We start from the raw sequence: 17,595 nt of genomic DNA, 5'->3' as shown, positions 1-17,595 counted from the left end.
GCCTGCGGCTATCCAAAGGGCTAAAACACTGCACACGTCATGTCTCGAAATCTGGGTAGAAGGATGCTAACTGGATAGTAGACTGCACAGAACAGATGACGGAACCACCATGTTTGCTCCACTGACACATATCAGATTAGTGAAGTTTAGGAGGTGGTTTCTGATAATATACACTGCTGTACACTGCTTGTGCTTCTCGACTTGAATGCAATAATGCAAGGGTGTCAAACATTTTTTTTTTGCGGGCCGCATTGTAGTCATAGCTTCTTTCGGAGGGCCATTATGACTGTCAACCCAAATAAATGTATGAGCACCTCATATTATATACAGTAAAAGCTACAAAACAAACTGACAAATAACTCGTTTTCAAATCAGACGAGTAAAAACTGGTCAAATATAAAAATATATATATATTATTAAAAGTGAAGACAATTTTGCAATTCTAGTAATGACACACGAATTTGATGCACAATTTGTCTTCCCGGGCCACATAAAATGATGTGGCGGGCCGTATCTGGCCCCCGGGCCTTGAGTTTGACACCTGTGCAATAATGCAACCTTTACCCATTTGGATGTAAAACTGTTCTTTATTTCTCTTTTTGTGTTGGTTGTGTGCAATGGTTATAAAAAGTGTACACACCCCGGTTCAAATGGCACATTTTTGTGACCTAAAAAAATGACAAGATTTTTTTTTTTAGGGGGGGGTCTAATCTGTCCAATTTATTATTTTATTTGTGAATTTATTTTGAATTGAAATGTGGTATTCTACTAAATGCACAATCGATACCGTGAACGCAAAGCTCAGAGAATTGGCTACACGTGCTCTTAGCACCCTTAACCACGCCCCACCGTTGACGTCACCGTATCAGAGTGTCCGCTGTGCTCCGCAGCGAGAGGACGCGGCGCCGCACTGCTCACTCAACAAGCGTGCACGGGGCGAAACGGCGGTGCCCGTGAGGCCCTCATCCATCACCGCGATGGGAATTAGCACAGCATTCTTTGTGAGACAAGCCCTCATGCCTGACTACCTTAAACCGCTCCATCTGAGGACCCAGACTTTAAAACACTGCAGCTGAACAAGCTCCTCCATAGTGCATTGAGGAGGATAGGATGAAGATGATGTTTGTCTTGTCAACTTGGACAAGGGCGTTTATTTGAACCTCATCTGAGTTCTGTACATCATCAACAACACAATGTCTGCCATGTGTATTTCTGCAGTGGTGAGTGCATTCATTTGATTCATACACTCGGTTTTGTTCCTTATCCTAAGGATTCCTTCAACAGATTCTCAATTTAAAGGGGCAGCGCCTATTTTTGTCTCCCACATCCTTTCCTGTCTGTTTCCAGTAGAGCTTAGATGTTGATATCGACAGTTACCAAGTAAATACTAGAACCCGTATCCACGATACCATGTAAAAAATATGCTATTTTAAATTGCAGTTAACTTAATTATTATCACATAAATAATATTAAACAGCTATTTGCTAGATAGAAAACCCCAAACAAAGCAGAATGACTCTAAAATGTCCATTACTGTACACGTTTCTTTGAAAATATCTGAAATCATAGGAATAAAGGTAAAGGCTCGATACTACCGGATTGGTATCAATGTGATACCGATACTCACTATCGATACTTGCGTCAATATGCATATCCATTGTTTCCAGACTAAGCTTCATGTTTACAGTTTTCCATTACAATGACCATTCATTCCCCCTATATTAACATCTCATCCGTATCCAGTTATTCAACTGTGGGCGATGCAACAGAAAAATGGTAACAGTGGGACGTTTGTTTGCTACTGTACTTGTGTTGACGTAACTACTGGAAATACCAGTTACTGAGTCTTTATTGTTCAAAGTGATGGCCTGATTATTTTCTGTAGAACTTAAGGTTTATTTTGAACCGAAACGTCTATGGGTTTAAATTGAATGGAACTGCCTTCAATCTATTCTCTTTTCATGATTTTATTTTCTTAGAAGTAATACTGTATAAAGTTCTAATTATATTTTTGGGTCTGTAGCCTTGAATAAACACTCATTTTAGGTCAGTGAGGTCTCGACAGTCTCACAAAGCTGCAAGGTTTGCAGAACAGGAAACCTCATGTTTTTGTTGTTGATTCACTTCCTATCTGATGCAGACTGAGCCATAAAGTCGGGTTTCGGTTGTTTTAATATTATGATGGATTGACTGAGAAGTAGAGTGTCGCGTTAGAAGTAAACACTGAATCTTCGCACATTGGAGGCGCCAAATTTTAGGACAAGTTTGCAAGTAGTCACTTGTTATTGCCATCAGATGGCTGTTTATTCAACAGTCTGTAGTCAACACGTTTTTTTTAAATTATTTTTATTAAAAAATATTTTTCTATACATGTTTGTGACATGAATAAATTATACATATTTATTAATAATAATTTATAATGAATTAATTTAATTCTAAAATAGTCTAAACTAGATTTAATTGCTGATTTTAATTCAATTTATAGTCATTTTTATTATTCCAGTTTTTCACCTAAATTGTAGTCCACCAAACTAAGAGGATGTGTTCAAACAACAAACCTTCTGTGAAGTTATTTGCACAATGGATGATCACTTATCAGCTGCAATGTGACACATCCACACAAACAATCATCATTAGCTTTTGTCTGTGATAAATTCACACTGAGTGAATCCAAACAGTCTCTTTCCTGTCTGAGCTGAAATGTGCTGCGACTGCAGTGCAAGGATTGCACGGGGGCGACACAACAGGTGCTTCTTCGTGTGAACAAGTGCCTTAGGGGGGGGACGGGTTCAGTCAGTAAACAAACAAGGGAGGGAAGTCGGGGGCACGTGTCTCTATCCTGAACATGTGTGCATGTTACTAAGCGCCGCTTTAATTAGGTAGTTATTGCTGCCCAATGTTTTTCTGCCACCCACATCCAAAAATGTATGCAAACACCTCATTATGTAAACAGAAAACAGATTTTCACTCAACCCGAAACAACCACTTTAAAACATTTAAGAATGCTGTACTGGTTGAATACAAGAATATTGAGCAAAATATTAGTTACGCAATTTGTATATTAGTGTCATTCAGATTTACAGCCTGACTGGACTGCTGACAGACTTATTGCATTTGTAGACGGTCAGTTCATGAGTTATTTTAGAATCATATTTTTTTTCTCTCTTGGCTTAGAATGTGGATGCCATGATTCGTGTTTAGTTAAGAAGTGTGGCAGGCTAGCATGACATTTTTCATTAAAGCACACACAAATTAATTTAAACCAATTTTGAGTATTATGGTATTAAAATGGCGAGTTAGTTGGTGCAATGTGACTAGTACTGCCTAATTCTATTTTTTTGTAACTTATTATATCATGAATATATTTATTTTTAATAAATCGCAAGAGTATTATTAGTTGATGCAATGTGGCAAGTATTGTGTAATTATTTTTTTCTTACATATTATGTCTGTATTTTAAATAAAATTACAAGATCACATAGTGTTATTTTTGTTCAATTAAAAAACATTATAAATGATTTTTTGTTTGTTTTTGTGGAGGCTGGAACGGATTAATGATTTCTCCATTCATTTCAATGTGGAAAGATGTTTTGCACTACTGTACGTGACAAAGCAGTCCTTGTTGAAAGTTTGATTTCTCAGTGTGTCTTGAGACTGGTTTAATAGCTTGCGCTTGAGGTAGTAGAATTACAAATTGCTGTCCTCAGTTGCTCTGGCAGTCCAAAATCTAGGAGTCTGAGGAGTGTGTTTATTGTGCTGGGATGCTGCAGTGTTGCCCAAGTGATGTAAACAAGTTATTGCCTGACCAGCAACCACACCCTCAGATGTTCTTCCTGGTAGTGAGTCACAGAATCAGCAGATTAAAAATGCGCTTTTTAATGTGGGTCGTGAAAGACACAAGCAAAACATAGATGGAGAGATAGGAACAACGGCATGCAGAGGCCTGACTTGATACCTGATTCTCCGTCTGCAGACTGTTTGTCTACTGTACACATAAGCAGGAAAAGTACGTGCTTTGATTGCATTTGTCGCATCTTCTCCTTTTTTGTCTTGCCACAGATTTTCGTGCATGGTTGTTTCGTTTCTCTTTTGGTGTCTTATTTTCCGCATACGTCGGCTCCCTTACCATGCTAGCTAAAGTAGCAATATTCTATCAGATTGCAACTGCATACTGTACTCCCAGTTTGGATTTGTCTGCTTGACTTCTATGTGTCTTTCTGGGTGGGCCTGGCTGGCGCGTGTGCCTTCTGGCTTGCGACCATGTTGGACTAGCCTGAGGCAGCATGCCCTGAGTGGATTAAAGCGCTCTACTCCATTCCTGTAAAACAACTGCTGTGTCAGCTCTGTCTGCAGTAGCTATGTGTGGAAAAAGATTTCCTGTTTGATACCAGCACATCTTCAGTTCTTGAAACTCATATGAACACTAATGGCAAGCCAGGATGTGCAATTTCAAAACCACAGTGGGACCATCCATTACGCCCTGACCAAATGATTTTGTTAGACACCGCTACATAACTGTTGCTCTAAAGAGCCGACTGCTTCCTTAATTACCCGTCTTATTTATATTTCAGTATAAAGATTTAAAGTATTCAAATCAAAAGAATAGTCTACCAATCTTGTCCTTTAAGAGTGCATCCTGGAACCCCTACATAAAAGCTTTTACTAATATGGCAATCTTTCACGTGACATCAGCAAAGAATTCCAGCTAGCTCATCATTTCAAACCAGACAGTCCTCTTTTTCATTTTTATACCAGCACACGCCGCTAATCTCCTTTGATAATATATCTGAGAATTCACACGCTACTTGGAAGAACAGATTTTTTTTGCTCCCAACTATTGTTTCCTTGTGTGCTCATTCCATCTAGTACAGTTGCAATTTCAATTAAACGCATTTGATTACTTTTAGCTCTAAATAACCTGGGGAATTGTAAAACTATGAAACTCCACACATGACTTCCTTATTTGTCTCTAAACATACCGTATTTCCCGCACTATAAGGCGCACCGGATTATAAGGCGCACCTTCAATGAATGGCCCATTTTAAAACTTTGTCCATATATAAGGCGCACTTGATTATAAGGCGCACCTTCAATGAATGGCCCATTTCAAAACTTTGTCCATATATAAGATATATACATTTGGCCTGCGGGCCGGACTTTGGACACGCCTGCTGTAGTGGCTCAATATTGGCCCATTTATAAGGCGCACCTGATTATAAGGCGCACTGTCGGCTTTTGAGAAAATTTGACGTTTTTTAGGTGCACCTTGTAGTGCGGAAAATACGCTAGCCCATTTTTACTAAACATAAATACTTTCTTGTCTTCCTCAGGTACTGTGGACATTGGTGGTTGAACTCTCAGCTCGGGTTTTGACAACAACTCACCCAGTTGAACTACACCTCCTATCCCCTCGCCATTATCAATACAAAGACCCAGACTCTGGCTCTCAGTTGGTCTGTGACAAGTGCCCGGCAGGTACCTATGTGTCTGCCCATTGTTCCCAAACTGCTGTTAGGGAGTGCAGTCCCTGCCCCAAAGGTACTTTCACACGAGGTGAAAACGGCATTACGCAATGCCATCATTGTCGAGCTCCGTGTCCTGCAGGCCTGATTGAGAGGGTACCCTGCACTACCTCTCAGGACCTAGTTTGTACCTGTCCTCCAAACACCTTCCAGATAGGAGAAGGTAGCACCGAGTGTAAGCCCCATTCGCTGTGCCCGCCTGGGACAAGGGTGAAAAAGAAAGGTACTGAAACAGAAGATGTTATATGTAAGCCGTGCACCAAAGGAACTTTCTCCGATGCCGAATCAAATGCAATCAAGTGCCGAGCCCATGCGGACTGCCAAGCTCAGGGGTTGACGCTACTCATCGTGGGAACAAGAGAGACTGATAATCTTTGTGGACCGATGTCTACAACCATCCCATCTGCACAAAGACAGGAATTAGTGACTCTGGATTCGTCCTCATCAACATTAGATCACAAAGGTGAGAGCTTGTCTAGTCATCATGAAGCCTCATTCAACCAAGACCCTTTTTCTTGAAAGGAAGCACATTCTTTGGCATGGCAACAAAGCAGTGGCTTCTACTTACTTCAGGAATGCTACTATTTGTGGTCATGAGGAGGTCAACTTCTTCCTCACTCTTCCTCACCTCAACGAGGTGTCGGATCAGGGAACATGAGTAATTCTCTCCCCCTTTTGTTTTCGTTGCCCTTCACCCTTCTCTTCTGTTAAGTCATTTCTGAGAATCACACAGACATACTGGGTATGACTCCACCTTATACCTATAAACCTTGTGTGTTTTGGGACGGACTCAATGACTCTCAGTTACGTCACTAGTGAATGGGAATCAGGAAGGACCAATTGATTGTGAACAGCCCGTCCCTAGAAAACAATAAATTAAACTGAAAGGTTTACTGGGCCATATGTACAGTAATCCCTCGTTTATCGCGGATAATTGGTTCCCAAAAGCACCCGCGATAAGTGAAATCCGCAAAGTGCGGTCACCAACAAGGAGTACTGGGCGGCTAACAAGTTAGCGGAAAGATGCTAATTCGCGATTTGCGAACACGCGAAAACAGACTTCCAAAGGAATGTAAATGAACATTTGGCGCAATACTACATTGTCCTAAAGGTTAGACACATGATTCCTCAATTTCGAAGTTTTATTTTGACTTTTAAATGTTTTTTTAATTTGGAAAAAAAATCCGCGATGTAGTGAAGCCGCGATAAACGAAACGCGAAGTAGCGAGGGATCACTGTACTTATATATGCTGCAGTGCGAATCAGTTTATTGTGCAACATTTGTAACAAAGATACTTTCAGGTCATCCGTACACTATTATCCATTAATTTTCATCTCTATCTCAACTCAGGCATCAACGGCCGTTCAGCTGCTATTCAACTGAGGGAAAACCAAGGTGGGGAAATTCGTACAAGCACCTTTCCAGCAATCCTTGACCCCGCTCAGGTTTCACCTCCCACAGCCCCAAAACAACTGGTGCATCGTAAGCAACCATGGGACCAAATCAATTCAGACCCTTTGCTTGGTCCTAACAAGAGGACGATGGAAGGATTCGAGGGGTCAGAGGTCAGCGGAGGGACGGGGATCAATAAGATTCCTATACAGCCAAACAAAGACAAAGTTTCCAATTATAACCGTCCCACTCGAAGAGGATCCCCACGGCCGAGCACTCACGATCACTTCGATATCAACGAGCACCTCCCCTGGATGATAGTCCTGCTGCTCCTGCTCGTCCTGGTTGTGATCGTGATGTGCAGTGTGAAACGGAGTTCCCATGTGCTTAAGAAAGGCCCCATGGAGGATCCCAGCAGTATCGTGGAAAGGGCAATTCAGAAGAAACCATCTCTGCCCCCCGCACAGGTCAAAGAGAAGTGGATCTATTATTCCAACGGACAAGGTTAGTCTGATGATATAATTTGTTGCAGAAGCGGTATTATCAACCGTTCCTGAAAGTAAATATCTTACCTCCAAAACAACTTTTTTGACCGAACCCTACTTTTTAAAACACAATCTTATTTTTCCCACTGAACACCTAAAAGTCAACACTGTTGTAATTTTAAGCCTCTAGGTCACAGGTGTCAAAGTCAAGGCACGGGGGCCAGATACAGCCCGCCACATCATTTTATGTGGCCCGCAAAGACAAATTGTGCATCAAATTCGTGTGTCATTACTAGAATTGCAAATTGTCTTCGCTTTTAATAATATCTTTTCTTTTCAAATATTTGACCGGTTTTTACTCGTCTGATTCTAAAACGAGTTATTTGTCAGTTTGTTTTGTAGCTTTTACTGTATAATATGAGGTGCTCATACATTTATTTGGGTCGACAGTCATAATGGCCCTCTGAAAGAAGCTATGAGTACAATGCGGCCCGCGAAAAAAACGAGTTTGACACCCCTGCTCTAGATAATGTTTCTAGTTACATCACTAGTACTATACAACCTCTCAGACTGGGTGAACTGATCAATGCTGCCATGGAGGGCACCGGGCTTGCGCAACACTCAAATTTCACTGATTGCTTTCTTTCTCCTTTCATTCTCAGTTTAACCTCCTGTGTTGTTTATTTATTTATCAACCTGTTCTCTGGTTCCTACTTGGCTCTCTGTCTATCGTTTTTTTGCACTTGTTGCAATTCCCTCCTGTCTCGATGTCAACTTTTTTCCCCTCCTGGCTTTCTGGTGCGTATCTGTAAACACAGCAGTGAGAAGTAACAGGTGGGGAGCTCAGTTTCACACTGAGAGAAGGATAGACACACTGAACTTTACAACGAGACGTGTGTATGTGTGTGTGTGTCCTCACGCTCTACGAATCACCCTCCTGTCTCTACTCAGTGGCTGACCACAGAGAACTGGAATAATCTGGTTTGAGAAACATTGGGTTTTGTTGTTTTTGTACATGCACAGGTCAAATAGGCACCCAACAAAGAAAGAAATGCATAGAATTGATAGAAGCAAGTGAAAAAGAATGTCACAATCAAAATGTTACGCTAAGAAGTTGTTGGGCAAAAAGTTATAAAATGTGTTGTCCTAGATTCTCTCAAGTCGACCTTGTCTACACATAATAAAAACTCAATTACCTGGATAGGTCATGAGTAATAGGTGTGAATGGTTGTCTGTCTCCATATGTGCCTTGTGATTGATGGGCACTAGCCAAATCTGCCTTTCACCAAAATTAAGTCAAGGATAAGCAGTATAAAAAAAATAATAACATCCTTTATTGTCACACAAATGTGTAAATGAAAGTCTTGTTACACCACGAAGAGTTTTGTTAACAACCGTACCAAATTTAAATGACTTAAACTATTGCCAAGTACATAAAAGTAGGTAGAGCTGTCACAAACTAATTTCTTCTGAATCGATTATCCTTGATCGATTAATCGATCAAAAATCGAAAAACACATATGCCTCTATGGTCAAGCCACATAAATTTACCCACTTAAAGCTTTCATTGGCTGGAATATATCCCATTAGGCTGTTGACAAAAGTCATTAGCCACCAGCTAGCTCCTGAGCTAACCGCATGTAACTACCGTATTTTCCGCACTATAAGGCGCACCTAAAAACGTCAGATTTTCTCAAAAGCCGACAGTGCACCTTATAATCAGGTGCGCCTTATATATGGCCCAATATTGAGCCACAACAGCAGGCGTGTTCAAAGTCCGGCCCGCGGGCCAAATGTCTTATCCAAATATCTTATATATGGACAAAGTTTTAAAATGGGCCATTCACTGAAGGTGCGCCTTATAATCCGGTGCGCCTTACATATGGACAAAGTTTCAAAATGGGCCATTCATTGAAGGTGCGCTTTATAATCCGGTGCGCCTTATAGTGCGGAAAATACGGTATATGACAAACTATGTTTTCCGTTTTGAAATAATCACTATAAAGCACTTTGCTAACCTTCTCTACAATGCCGCCATGCATTCCTGTTGTCACAACCATCTTGATGACACAAGTCCTGGAATTATTTTGACACACCTAATACGTCAAATCAAAGTGATTCCCTGCAGCGATGAATCTATAGAGAACTGTTGGAGCATTGTTCAACTCCTTTCCTAATTAAACCAAAAATATTTAAAGGGTGATTTTCAGTGTTTGGACTTTTGTTTTTCTGATGGAATGACTATTCTGGTGCCAATGTGTGTGTATTTAAATGCCAAAACGTACGCACTTGAATAACAACACAACAAACATTTTACACTGCTATTTACCCTTTGGAACAATAAATAAAACAGCTTTTTAATCCTTTCAAGGTGCATGGTTGGCTTCACTTGAAGTTTTTAATGCCCATTTACTAGAATAGTTAAAACACTTAACACATGAACAAAGAAGAAAAAGGAAGAAACATCTCTCATGTACTGAGCTTAGCATTTATTGAGAGACGACGGGTAAGTAATGTTAGCTACCTCTCTAAAGTCACATTTTTATTATGATGACATTTTAAAATCAAATAATCTTCTTGTACACTTGAAAAAAATCTCAAATAAACACAAAAAGAATATTTTTTGTGTGTGGTATCCATCCTAGTTGGTGTGTGGTATCCATCCTATTAGGAAATTCATGTCTGTGATGTAATGTGAAAGCGTTTCGAAAACAAATGCCATGGAAAAACAACATCTACTAAAAAAACAACCTCCCAGGTAGTTAGTCGAAGTAATTTATTTTGCAACTTATATTTCCGAAGCAAGTTGGAAAATGCCCACCCTTCTCCCTTGTTAAATCTCCACACCGTTAATAACGCCAAGTTCCACATTCTAGCCCAGTGGGAAGCTGCGTATTAGAATCAACTGTGTGTTGCAGTACCAGGGTGGGCCTGTTCTCAGATCAGCCATTGTTTGATGGTTTTTAAAAGCATTGTTATTTCAAGCGAAAGTTCACCCACTCACATATTTCATGAATTTAAAGTAAAAAAAAAAACGATTACCGTATTGTCCGGACTATGAGGCGCAACTAAAACCTAAAATTTTCTCGAAAGCCGACAGTGCGCCTTATAGTCCGGTGCGCCTTATATATGGACCAAATTCCTAAATTTAAACTGCCCCTCAGCATTGTGTCATGAAATCAATCATAAGTGGCTCGTTGAAGACTATGAATCATGAATCAAAAAGACTATGGATCATTATTTTGTGATTACAAAGTAATTTGTTACATCTGAAGTTGAAATAAAAAAGATAAAATGGAGAATGATTTGATTTGGATTAAAAATCTGACATGATGCATTAATGGTGCGCCTTATAGTCCGGTGCGCCTTCTATAAGGACAAAGTTTTAAAATGGGCCATTCATTGAAGGTGCACCTTATAGTCCGGTGCGCCTTATAGTCCGGAAAATACGGTATGTGACGTATTCAATGTAAAGCAGGGGTGTCAAACAAATTTTTGTCACGGGCCGCATCATTGTCGTAGTTTCTTTCGAAGGCCCATTATGACCGATGAACTAGTTTTGAGACTAGTAAAAAACTGTTCAGATGCCTAAAAAACTGCTAGCAATATTTCTAATTTTTAAAAGTGAAAACAATTTGTAACTTTTGTTTTGACACATGAAGTCAATGCACAGTCTTTGCAGGCCACATAAAATGGTGTGGCGGGCCGTAACTGGCCTTCAGTTTGACACCTATGATGTAAAGTCTAAAATACAGTGACACACAGGAAGAAAACCTCATAAAATAACCTACAAATAAAATCCCTAACACAAAACCAAATATGACTTTGGCAAATGAGGTGTTGAATTCATGTTGCTTGTTATCACAACAAATGTGAAGAAAAACAATCTTTCAGTACGTGTTGTTACTCACGCAAACTGGCATTTTATATTTTGCATTTTTGTACAAAAGAGGCATTAGCAGCACAGTTATAAAACGTGACAGGGGTTGAAGAAATATTAGTCGATGCAAATGCATAAACACGCACGCCTGCCACTTCCTCATGCAAAGACATAAACACATCTGCTGGCTGGCACCCTGAATCATCACGAGACTTATATAGGCCATCCGATTGCGTCCAGCAAACACGGACAGTGAGACAGCGAGGGGATTTCTCCGCTGTCACTGTCTGTTATTGCCAACGAGGCGGCAGGCATTTGACCTACAAGGCTGGCACGCGAGGTCCTGCGGGTCCACCATCCACTCATTAGCATGAGTGATGGATTTTATATTTGTGTTAATGTGCAAAAAATACAAAAGTAGGTCAAAAGATTTGTTTGGTGAATTTTGGCATTGTGGGCAATCTCTTTGTAATGACCTCTGGATTTTTATCAATTCACACTCAGTGATATTTTTTGTTTGCGTGTATGGGTGACACATATCCCCCAGCAGCGGTTTATCCTTTTAATCTGCTCAAATCATCCTGGATTTGTGCATTTAGGATGTTTGCCACTGTGGACATCAATCAGGGATCAACCTGATGCTTATCAAAGTGGATGAATAAATTATTCTATTCTAAAAAATCACAGTTAAGACTTGCAATTTCAAGTTAGCTGTCAATACAGTATGATGCCACCAGTGAAAAGTACAAACCCAAAAATATAAGACATCATTGATCACAAAAAATTTCAAGGATTGAAACATTTATTCAGGGCATTAATTTTTCTGTAGTGGTACTATTATTGGTTATGTATATTTTATCCAGAAGCTATTTGTGATTCCTTTAAAATGTTAATTAAATTGTGATTGACAATATTGTTTAGCCAATTCCTTACTAATAGCATATTGTATGTGTTTGTTTACTTTTTTCTTAGGAGTGGACATTTTAAAACTGGTTGCAGCTCAAGTGGGCTCCCAGTGGATTGACATTTATCAGTCACTGGCCAACGCCACCGAGCGGGAAGTGGCAGCCTTCTCCAGTGGCTACTCGGCAGATCACGAGCGGGCATACGCTGCGCTTCAACACTGGACCATTCGGGACAGTGACGCCAATCTAGCCAAGCTGATCAACGCCTTGCACAGACAACGCCGCATCGACGTGGTGGAGAAGATCAGACTGGTCATGGAGGACAACCCGCAGGTAGGATTGAAAGATTGGAGAGTGAGTAGGGAGAAATCTTTTATGGGACAAATACAGTTGATCTATATTTCGAATACTTCTGAACAAATTGCAACAATTGTAGTTCTGTTTTTATGAGGGCTCGACTGCTAAGGACGATGCCATTTCCGATATTTAGCTGAGTAAAAGTCAGATAACGATTAATTGTCTGAGTTAATAAATAAATAAATACATATTTATCTATAAATAAATGAATAAATAAATAAATTAAACCAAATATGGATATATATATATATATATATAATAGGATATAAATAGAAAATGTTATGTGCTTATTGGATATATATATATATATATATATATATATATATATATATATATCCAATAAGCACATAACATTTTCGTCTCAGACTGTTGCAATATTTACATGACAACCCAACCATGGCTACAAAAAAAACTTTATCCTTTACATAATTCAAGGTGAAAGCCTAACAGTTAATGGTATTGTTCATCAACTTTCTGTCTTTCAGTGCAGATCATTTCATCTTTCATTGCTGCTTGATAATCAGTGGATGATCTTGCACCGCTACATTCTTTGAGTTTCTTTTATGATTTATTGTTGAGTTCTATTACGCAAGGAAGGTGTGTTGATGTGTGATATTTCTAATACAAGTTTTAGAAGACCCACAGAAATTCCCAGCTCAGCAAATAAATATTCATTGTTAGCTAGTGGTAGAACTACAATTTTTAGTTCTTACTATGAAAAACAATCAAATTTAACTCACATATCAAAAGCGTTATAGTTCCCCCTTACTGAAAATATCGTGACATTTTTTTTTCAAGGTCAGAAAAAAAGCTGCCTTTACTCTCAGTTTACTGTAAATGGGGACCAATCAGAAAAATCGATTGCTCTTTCAATGGAATTCATAATAATCCAATGTGATCAACGGGGAATATGTTACATAACTCCTACTGACCTCCCAGCTTCAATGACATTCTCACTCGGACAACTGAGCGTCAGAATTAATAACAACAACCCAACAAGTTTGGGTTTTACTCTCGAAGTAGCAGGATTACAAGTTAAAAGCATAAAAAGGTTGAATCATTTTCCATTATGACTCTTTTACCTATCCTGATGGAATTGTTTTACCTCGACCAAATTTTTGTGTTTCCACATCTCAGTCATTGCCAATACGCTGATCTCATAATCACCGACAATTACAACTCAAACCCTCATTAGCCTACAATAAAGCCGAATTCGCATTTATGCTGTGGTAAAACAGCAGTGTGCCTGGTATAATGTGAAATAAACATAAAGCAAATAAATAGTTCTTTCAGTTCTTTCCACAGCGATCACGATGAAATTACGAAACAAAATGACTTTCTTTAGAAAATGATGAAAATTCCCAGTGCTGTGCCAAGTTAATCATCCGAGTGATTCATTGCGGTGACCTTTGTTGGAACAACTTGGATGTCACAGCATGAAGCTGATTATGAAATATCACATTCATATCATCATACTTTAAATTTGTTGTAGAAATGTAACAAAATTAATCAAAAATTGCCCATGTTTCATTCATTGTAGCAGGTTGAATGTTCTGCTACGATATAACTAGAAACAATGGAATGGTGACATTTTCCAGATTGACAAAAATTCAGCTATGATCAATTTACAACGCAAATTTGCACCATCAAAACATTATGTTGTCTGTCTTTGCCCAGTTTGATCTAAACCAGCTGATGACGTCTGTGAATGTAAGCCAAAGCCTCAGTCCTATTCACAAGCCTCCGGAGTCTCCCAGCAGCACCGGCACCGGCGGCGGCGGTGGCAGCGCTGCAGGTGTGGAGCAGTCGCCGGTGGACCGTACCAAAGGGTTCTTCCATGATGAGTCAGAACCGCTGCTCCGTTGCGACTCCACTTCCAGCAAAGACTCTGCTCTTAGTCGGAATGGCTCGTTCATCACGAAAGGTTAGTGGGGAACACGAGGAGTATTATATTATATTATATTATATTATATTATATTATATTATATTATATTATATTATATGTTATGTTATGTTATGTTATGTTATGTTATATTATACAATATTATATTATATATATGTTGTTATGTTATGTTATGTTATGTTACGTTACTCTACGCTACGTTAGGCTACGTTATGTTGCGTTACAGTACGTTACGTTACGCTGCGTTCCGTTCCGTTATTATTATATTATATTATATTATATTATATTATATTAAGTACTAGAGATAAGACATTCCACCAATTTATTCTGCAAATATATGACACACTTCTGGTGTTGTTGGATGGTGACTGTTGCTTTCGAAACAGCAGGGCGGCGACAGTTAGTTAAACTTCAGTGAGTGTGATACTTCACACCCTAGTCTACCAACTTCCACACACACACAGACGGCAGTACGATACTATCACAGAAATGTTGACCCAGTTATTAGTTTATTAATGGTACAATTCGTATCAGTGAGAAGTCAGAGTGTAATTTTCTACCCTTCTGTCATTCCCACAGAAAAAAAAGACACGGTGCTTCGCCAAGTCCGCCTTGACCCGTGCGACCTCCAACCCATCTTTGACGACATGCTGCACATCCTGAACCCCGAGGAGCTACACGTTATCGAGGAGATCCCCGCTGCCGAGGACAGGCTTGACCAGCTTTTTGAGATTGCGGGAGTCAAAAGTCAGGAGGCCAGCCAGACGCTGTTGGACTCGGTCTACAGCCACCTCCCTGACCTTTTGTAGACAGAGGAGAGGATGATGTCATAAAATATGTGCAATGAAAATCTGGTACCGTTCAAATCGAGCACAACATTAATCCAATGCAATGACCCATCATCTTAAATTTATGCACCAGAAGGTTGTAAATGAGTCCGTTATCTACTTTGAATGATTTTGACCTTTACTCTTCCTTCTCTGTTGTATTGTGCATTCTTTGTTATTCCTTCATCCACCACGGTCAAAGTCAATGCTTGGTGACACTCTTGCAAATTGTATTCAATATATTTTCAGTTTTACAATGTAGCAAACATTGCATCATGAATCAAGAACTTGTTGAACATGCCTAGCTATAAACAAGTCTGCTATTGTTCTTGTTTTTAAAGAGGCTCTTAAAGATATATCACAAACATTTATTGACATATTATCCAGCATATGTGCCTGATCTTGCACCGATATGCATTTTTTTCACATGATGGGAAAATTAATGCTTCAAATTTGCCAGCTGTTGTATTTTTTTTACTCCACTAGATGTCACTCTCTGTTCAACATTGGGCTAAAGTCACACTAACTTGCCATTTCTTAAACGTCTTTATTTAAACCAGCAGTGCTATCTAGAGCTGTTCTGCAACAAACTGGAATACAAAATATGCATACTCAATTCTACTTGAAATATGTCTATGTATGACTTTGGATTTAAAAGAAATACTCAAGGACTCGAAAATGAACTGTAAAGTACACCAAATAAAAAAACTTTGCTGGTCACCACGACAGTTGAAGCAACATTGGAACTGAAAGACTCAAACATATGTTGCTTCGAAATTTGCAGAGAGACAAAGAGGATAACCAGGATGTCCTGACTTGGATAGGGCATGAGATTTTTTTTTCGTTACTTATATTGACGTATGGAAAGAAGGAGTTGGGTGGATGATTTCACTATTCACAGTCATAGCCACTATGTTTACTTTGTAACTTTAAAATAGCTCAATAAAAGCTCAATATTTGTTATAACATTGTGTATGGTGATTGCTTCAAGGAAATATTTATAGAATTGTATGTGATGTAATGGTTTAAAGCGGTTTATCAGGACCCAAATTAGGAATGTAGCTCTTCCACACTGCCTGATTTAAAAAAAAAAAAAACTATTGAATGTATTTCCATAACATATAAAATAACAATACATACAAATCACAATTTGTTCACTATTATGATTTAAAAAATATATTTAAAACATAACATTTTCAAATATCAAAGAAAAACAATGATAGGTTTCATTTCTTATTAATGCTACCGAAATCAAATCCACTGAGATGGTCCTTTTTAAATTTGCTTTCTCCACCTTGTGGTTTCTCAAGAAATATTCAAATCACAACTAATATTTAAATCAAGATTTCCCCCCACAAAAATGAAAGTATTCATAATTGTGTTTGAAATGTATGAAACACTTTGTTTGTTCAACGAACCAATTCATGTTTGACATACAATCTTTCATTTTGTTCTGTCTCCGTCTTGCATGATGTAAACGTCTTTTTGTTCTCACCTAAAAAGCCCCAGTGAGGAAACGGCTCTGGTTACACCAGTTAACAACACAACAATAAGGCCAGACACCAGTTAACAACACAACAATAAGGCCAGACACACCATTGCGGCCACAAAACTACCTCTAACAAAAGACATTTGTGAATTCACAGAACAGACGTGTATTTAGAGAAGAGAGTAGAGGGAGTGTCCTTTAATAACTAGTTACCAATACGGCGGCCATGTCGGGAAAATAAAATACGCTTTGTCATACTGTAATTCAAAAGACGCATCTGTCTTGAACTTGCATAAGCCGGGTTTATGCTTTGTTTGAGTTATTTAATAAATAGTTATTCATTTATTTTGGATTTCAAGCTTTCCTGAGTCCATTTTGCTTGCTAGACTGCGTGCCTCTCCTGCTTTGATTTGAAAGAGAAGTCGAGCAGCCGCTTCGATTGGCCTGTGTTCACTCCCACGACGGCACAAACGCCCCTATCTAACTACGCCCGTGTACGGAAATGCCAAAAGGAAGAAAACTCCAGGGTTTATTGTGTCTTTGTTGGCATTGTCAGAGGTGTCAGGGTAGGTGTTGTGCAATTTAAACACAGGGATATTTTCTTTTCAGTTGACACAGAGGTGAAAATTCTTTTCATTCATGCTCAGTAAAACAAAGATAACTATAGATATCAGATATATATCAGAGTATAGATATCAGAGTTTCACACGTGAAGCAAATTTCACATCATAGATTTTTGTTGCTACAACGATTTATAAACTTTCCAACTTTGTCCCGATGTAGCCGCTTAATAAATTCTGATAATGGGCCTATTTTAACTGTCATGTCCATTTA

General features: G+C 39.0%; 1 protein-coding gene across 2 annotated transcripts; it reads left to right on the top strand.

The window, feature by feature from the left end:
- The first annotated feature begins 868 nt into the window (after nt 1–868).
- On the top strand, nt 869–16,238 carry tnfrsf21 (tumor necrosis factor receptor superfamily, member 21). 2 transcript variants are annotated; one of them, XM_037244696.1, is made up of 6 exons: nt 869–1,220; nt 5,331–5,985; nt 6,874–7,419; nt 12,253–12,518; nt 14,220–14,470; nt 15,025–15,096. In XM_037244696.1, coding segments are annotated over exons 1-6 (1,746 nt in total). In that variant the 5' UTR covers nt 869–1,193; the 3' UTR covers nt 15,026–15,096. The 2 variants fall into 2 exon arrangements, with proteins under 2 accessions (XP_037100591.1, XP_037100590.1); XM_037244695.1 differs by having other exon boundaries at nt 870–1,220; nt 14,220–14,466; nt 15,025–16,238.
- Nucleotides 16,239–17,595: the final 1,357 nt, after the last annotated feature.

Source organism: Syngnathus acus, chromosome 24 (assembly GCF_901709675.1).
Source record: "Syngnathus acus chromosome 24, fSynAcu1.2, whole genome shotgun sequence".
In the NCBI taxonomy this organism is placed as follows: Eukaryota; Metazoa; Chordata; class Actinopteri; order Syngnathiformes; family Syngnathidae; genus Syngnathus; species Syngnathus acus.
The sequence above is the reverse complement of the archived record's forward strand: the minus strand, read 5'-3'. Positions and strand labels throughout refer to the sequence as shown.

Bases quoted from the DNA above. Each gene is read 5' to 3' on its own strand.
- tnfrsf21 (XM_037244695.1), top strand. From the start codon at position 1,194: ATGTCTGCCATGTGTATTTCTGCAGTG. The intron at 1,221-5,330 runs GTGAGTGCATTC...TGTCTTCCTCAG, and splicing joins CCATGTGTATTTCTGCAGTG to GTACTGTGGACATTGGTGGT. The intron at 14,467-15,024 runs GTTAGTGGGGAA...TCATTCCCACAG, and splicing joins TGGCTCGTTCATCACGAAAG to AAAAAAAAGACACGGTGCTT.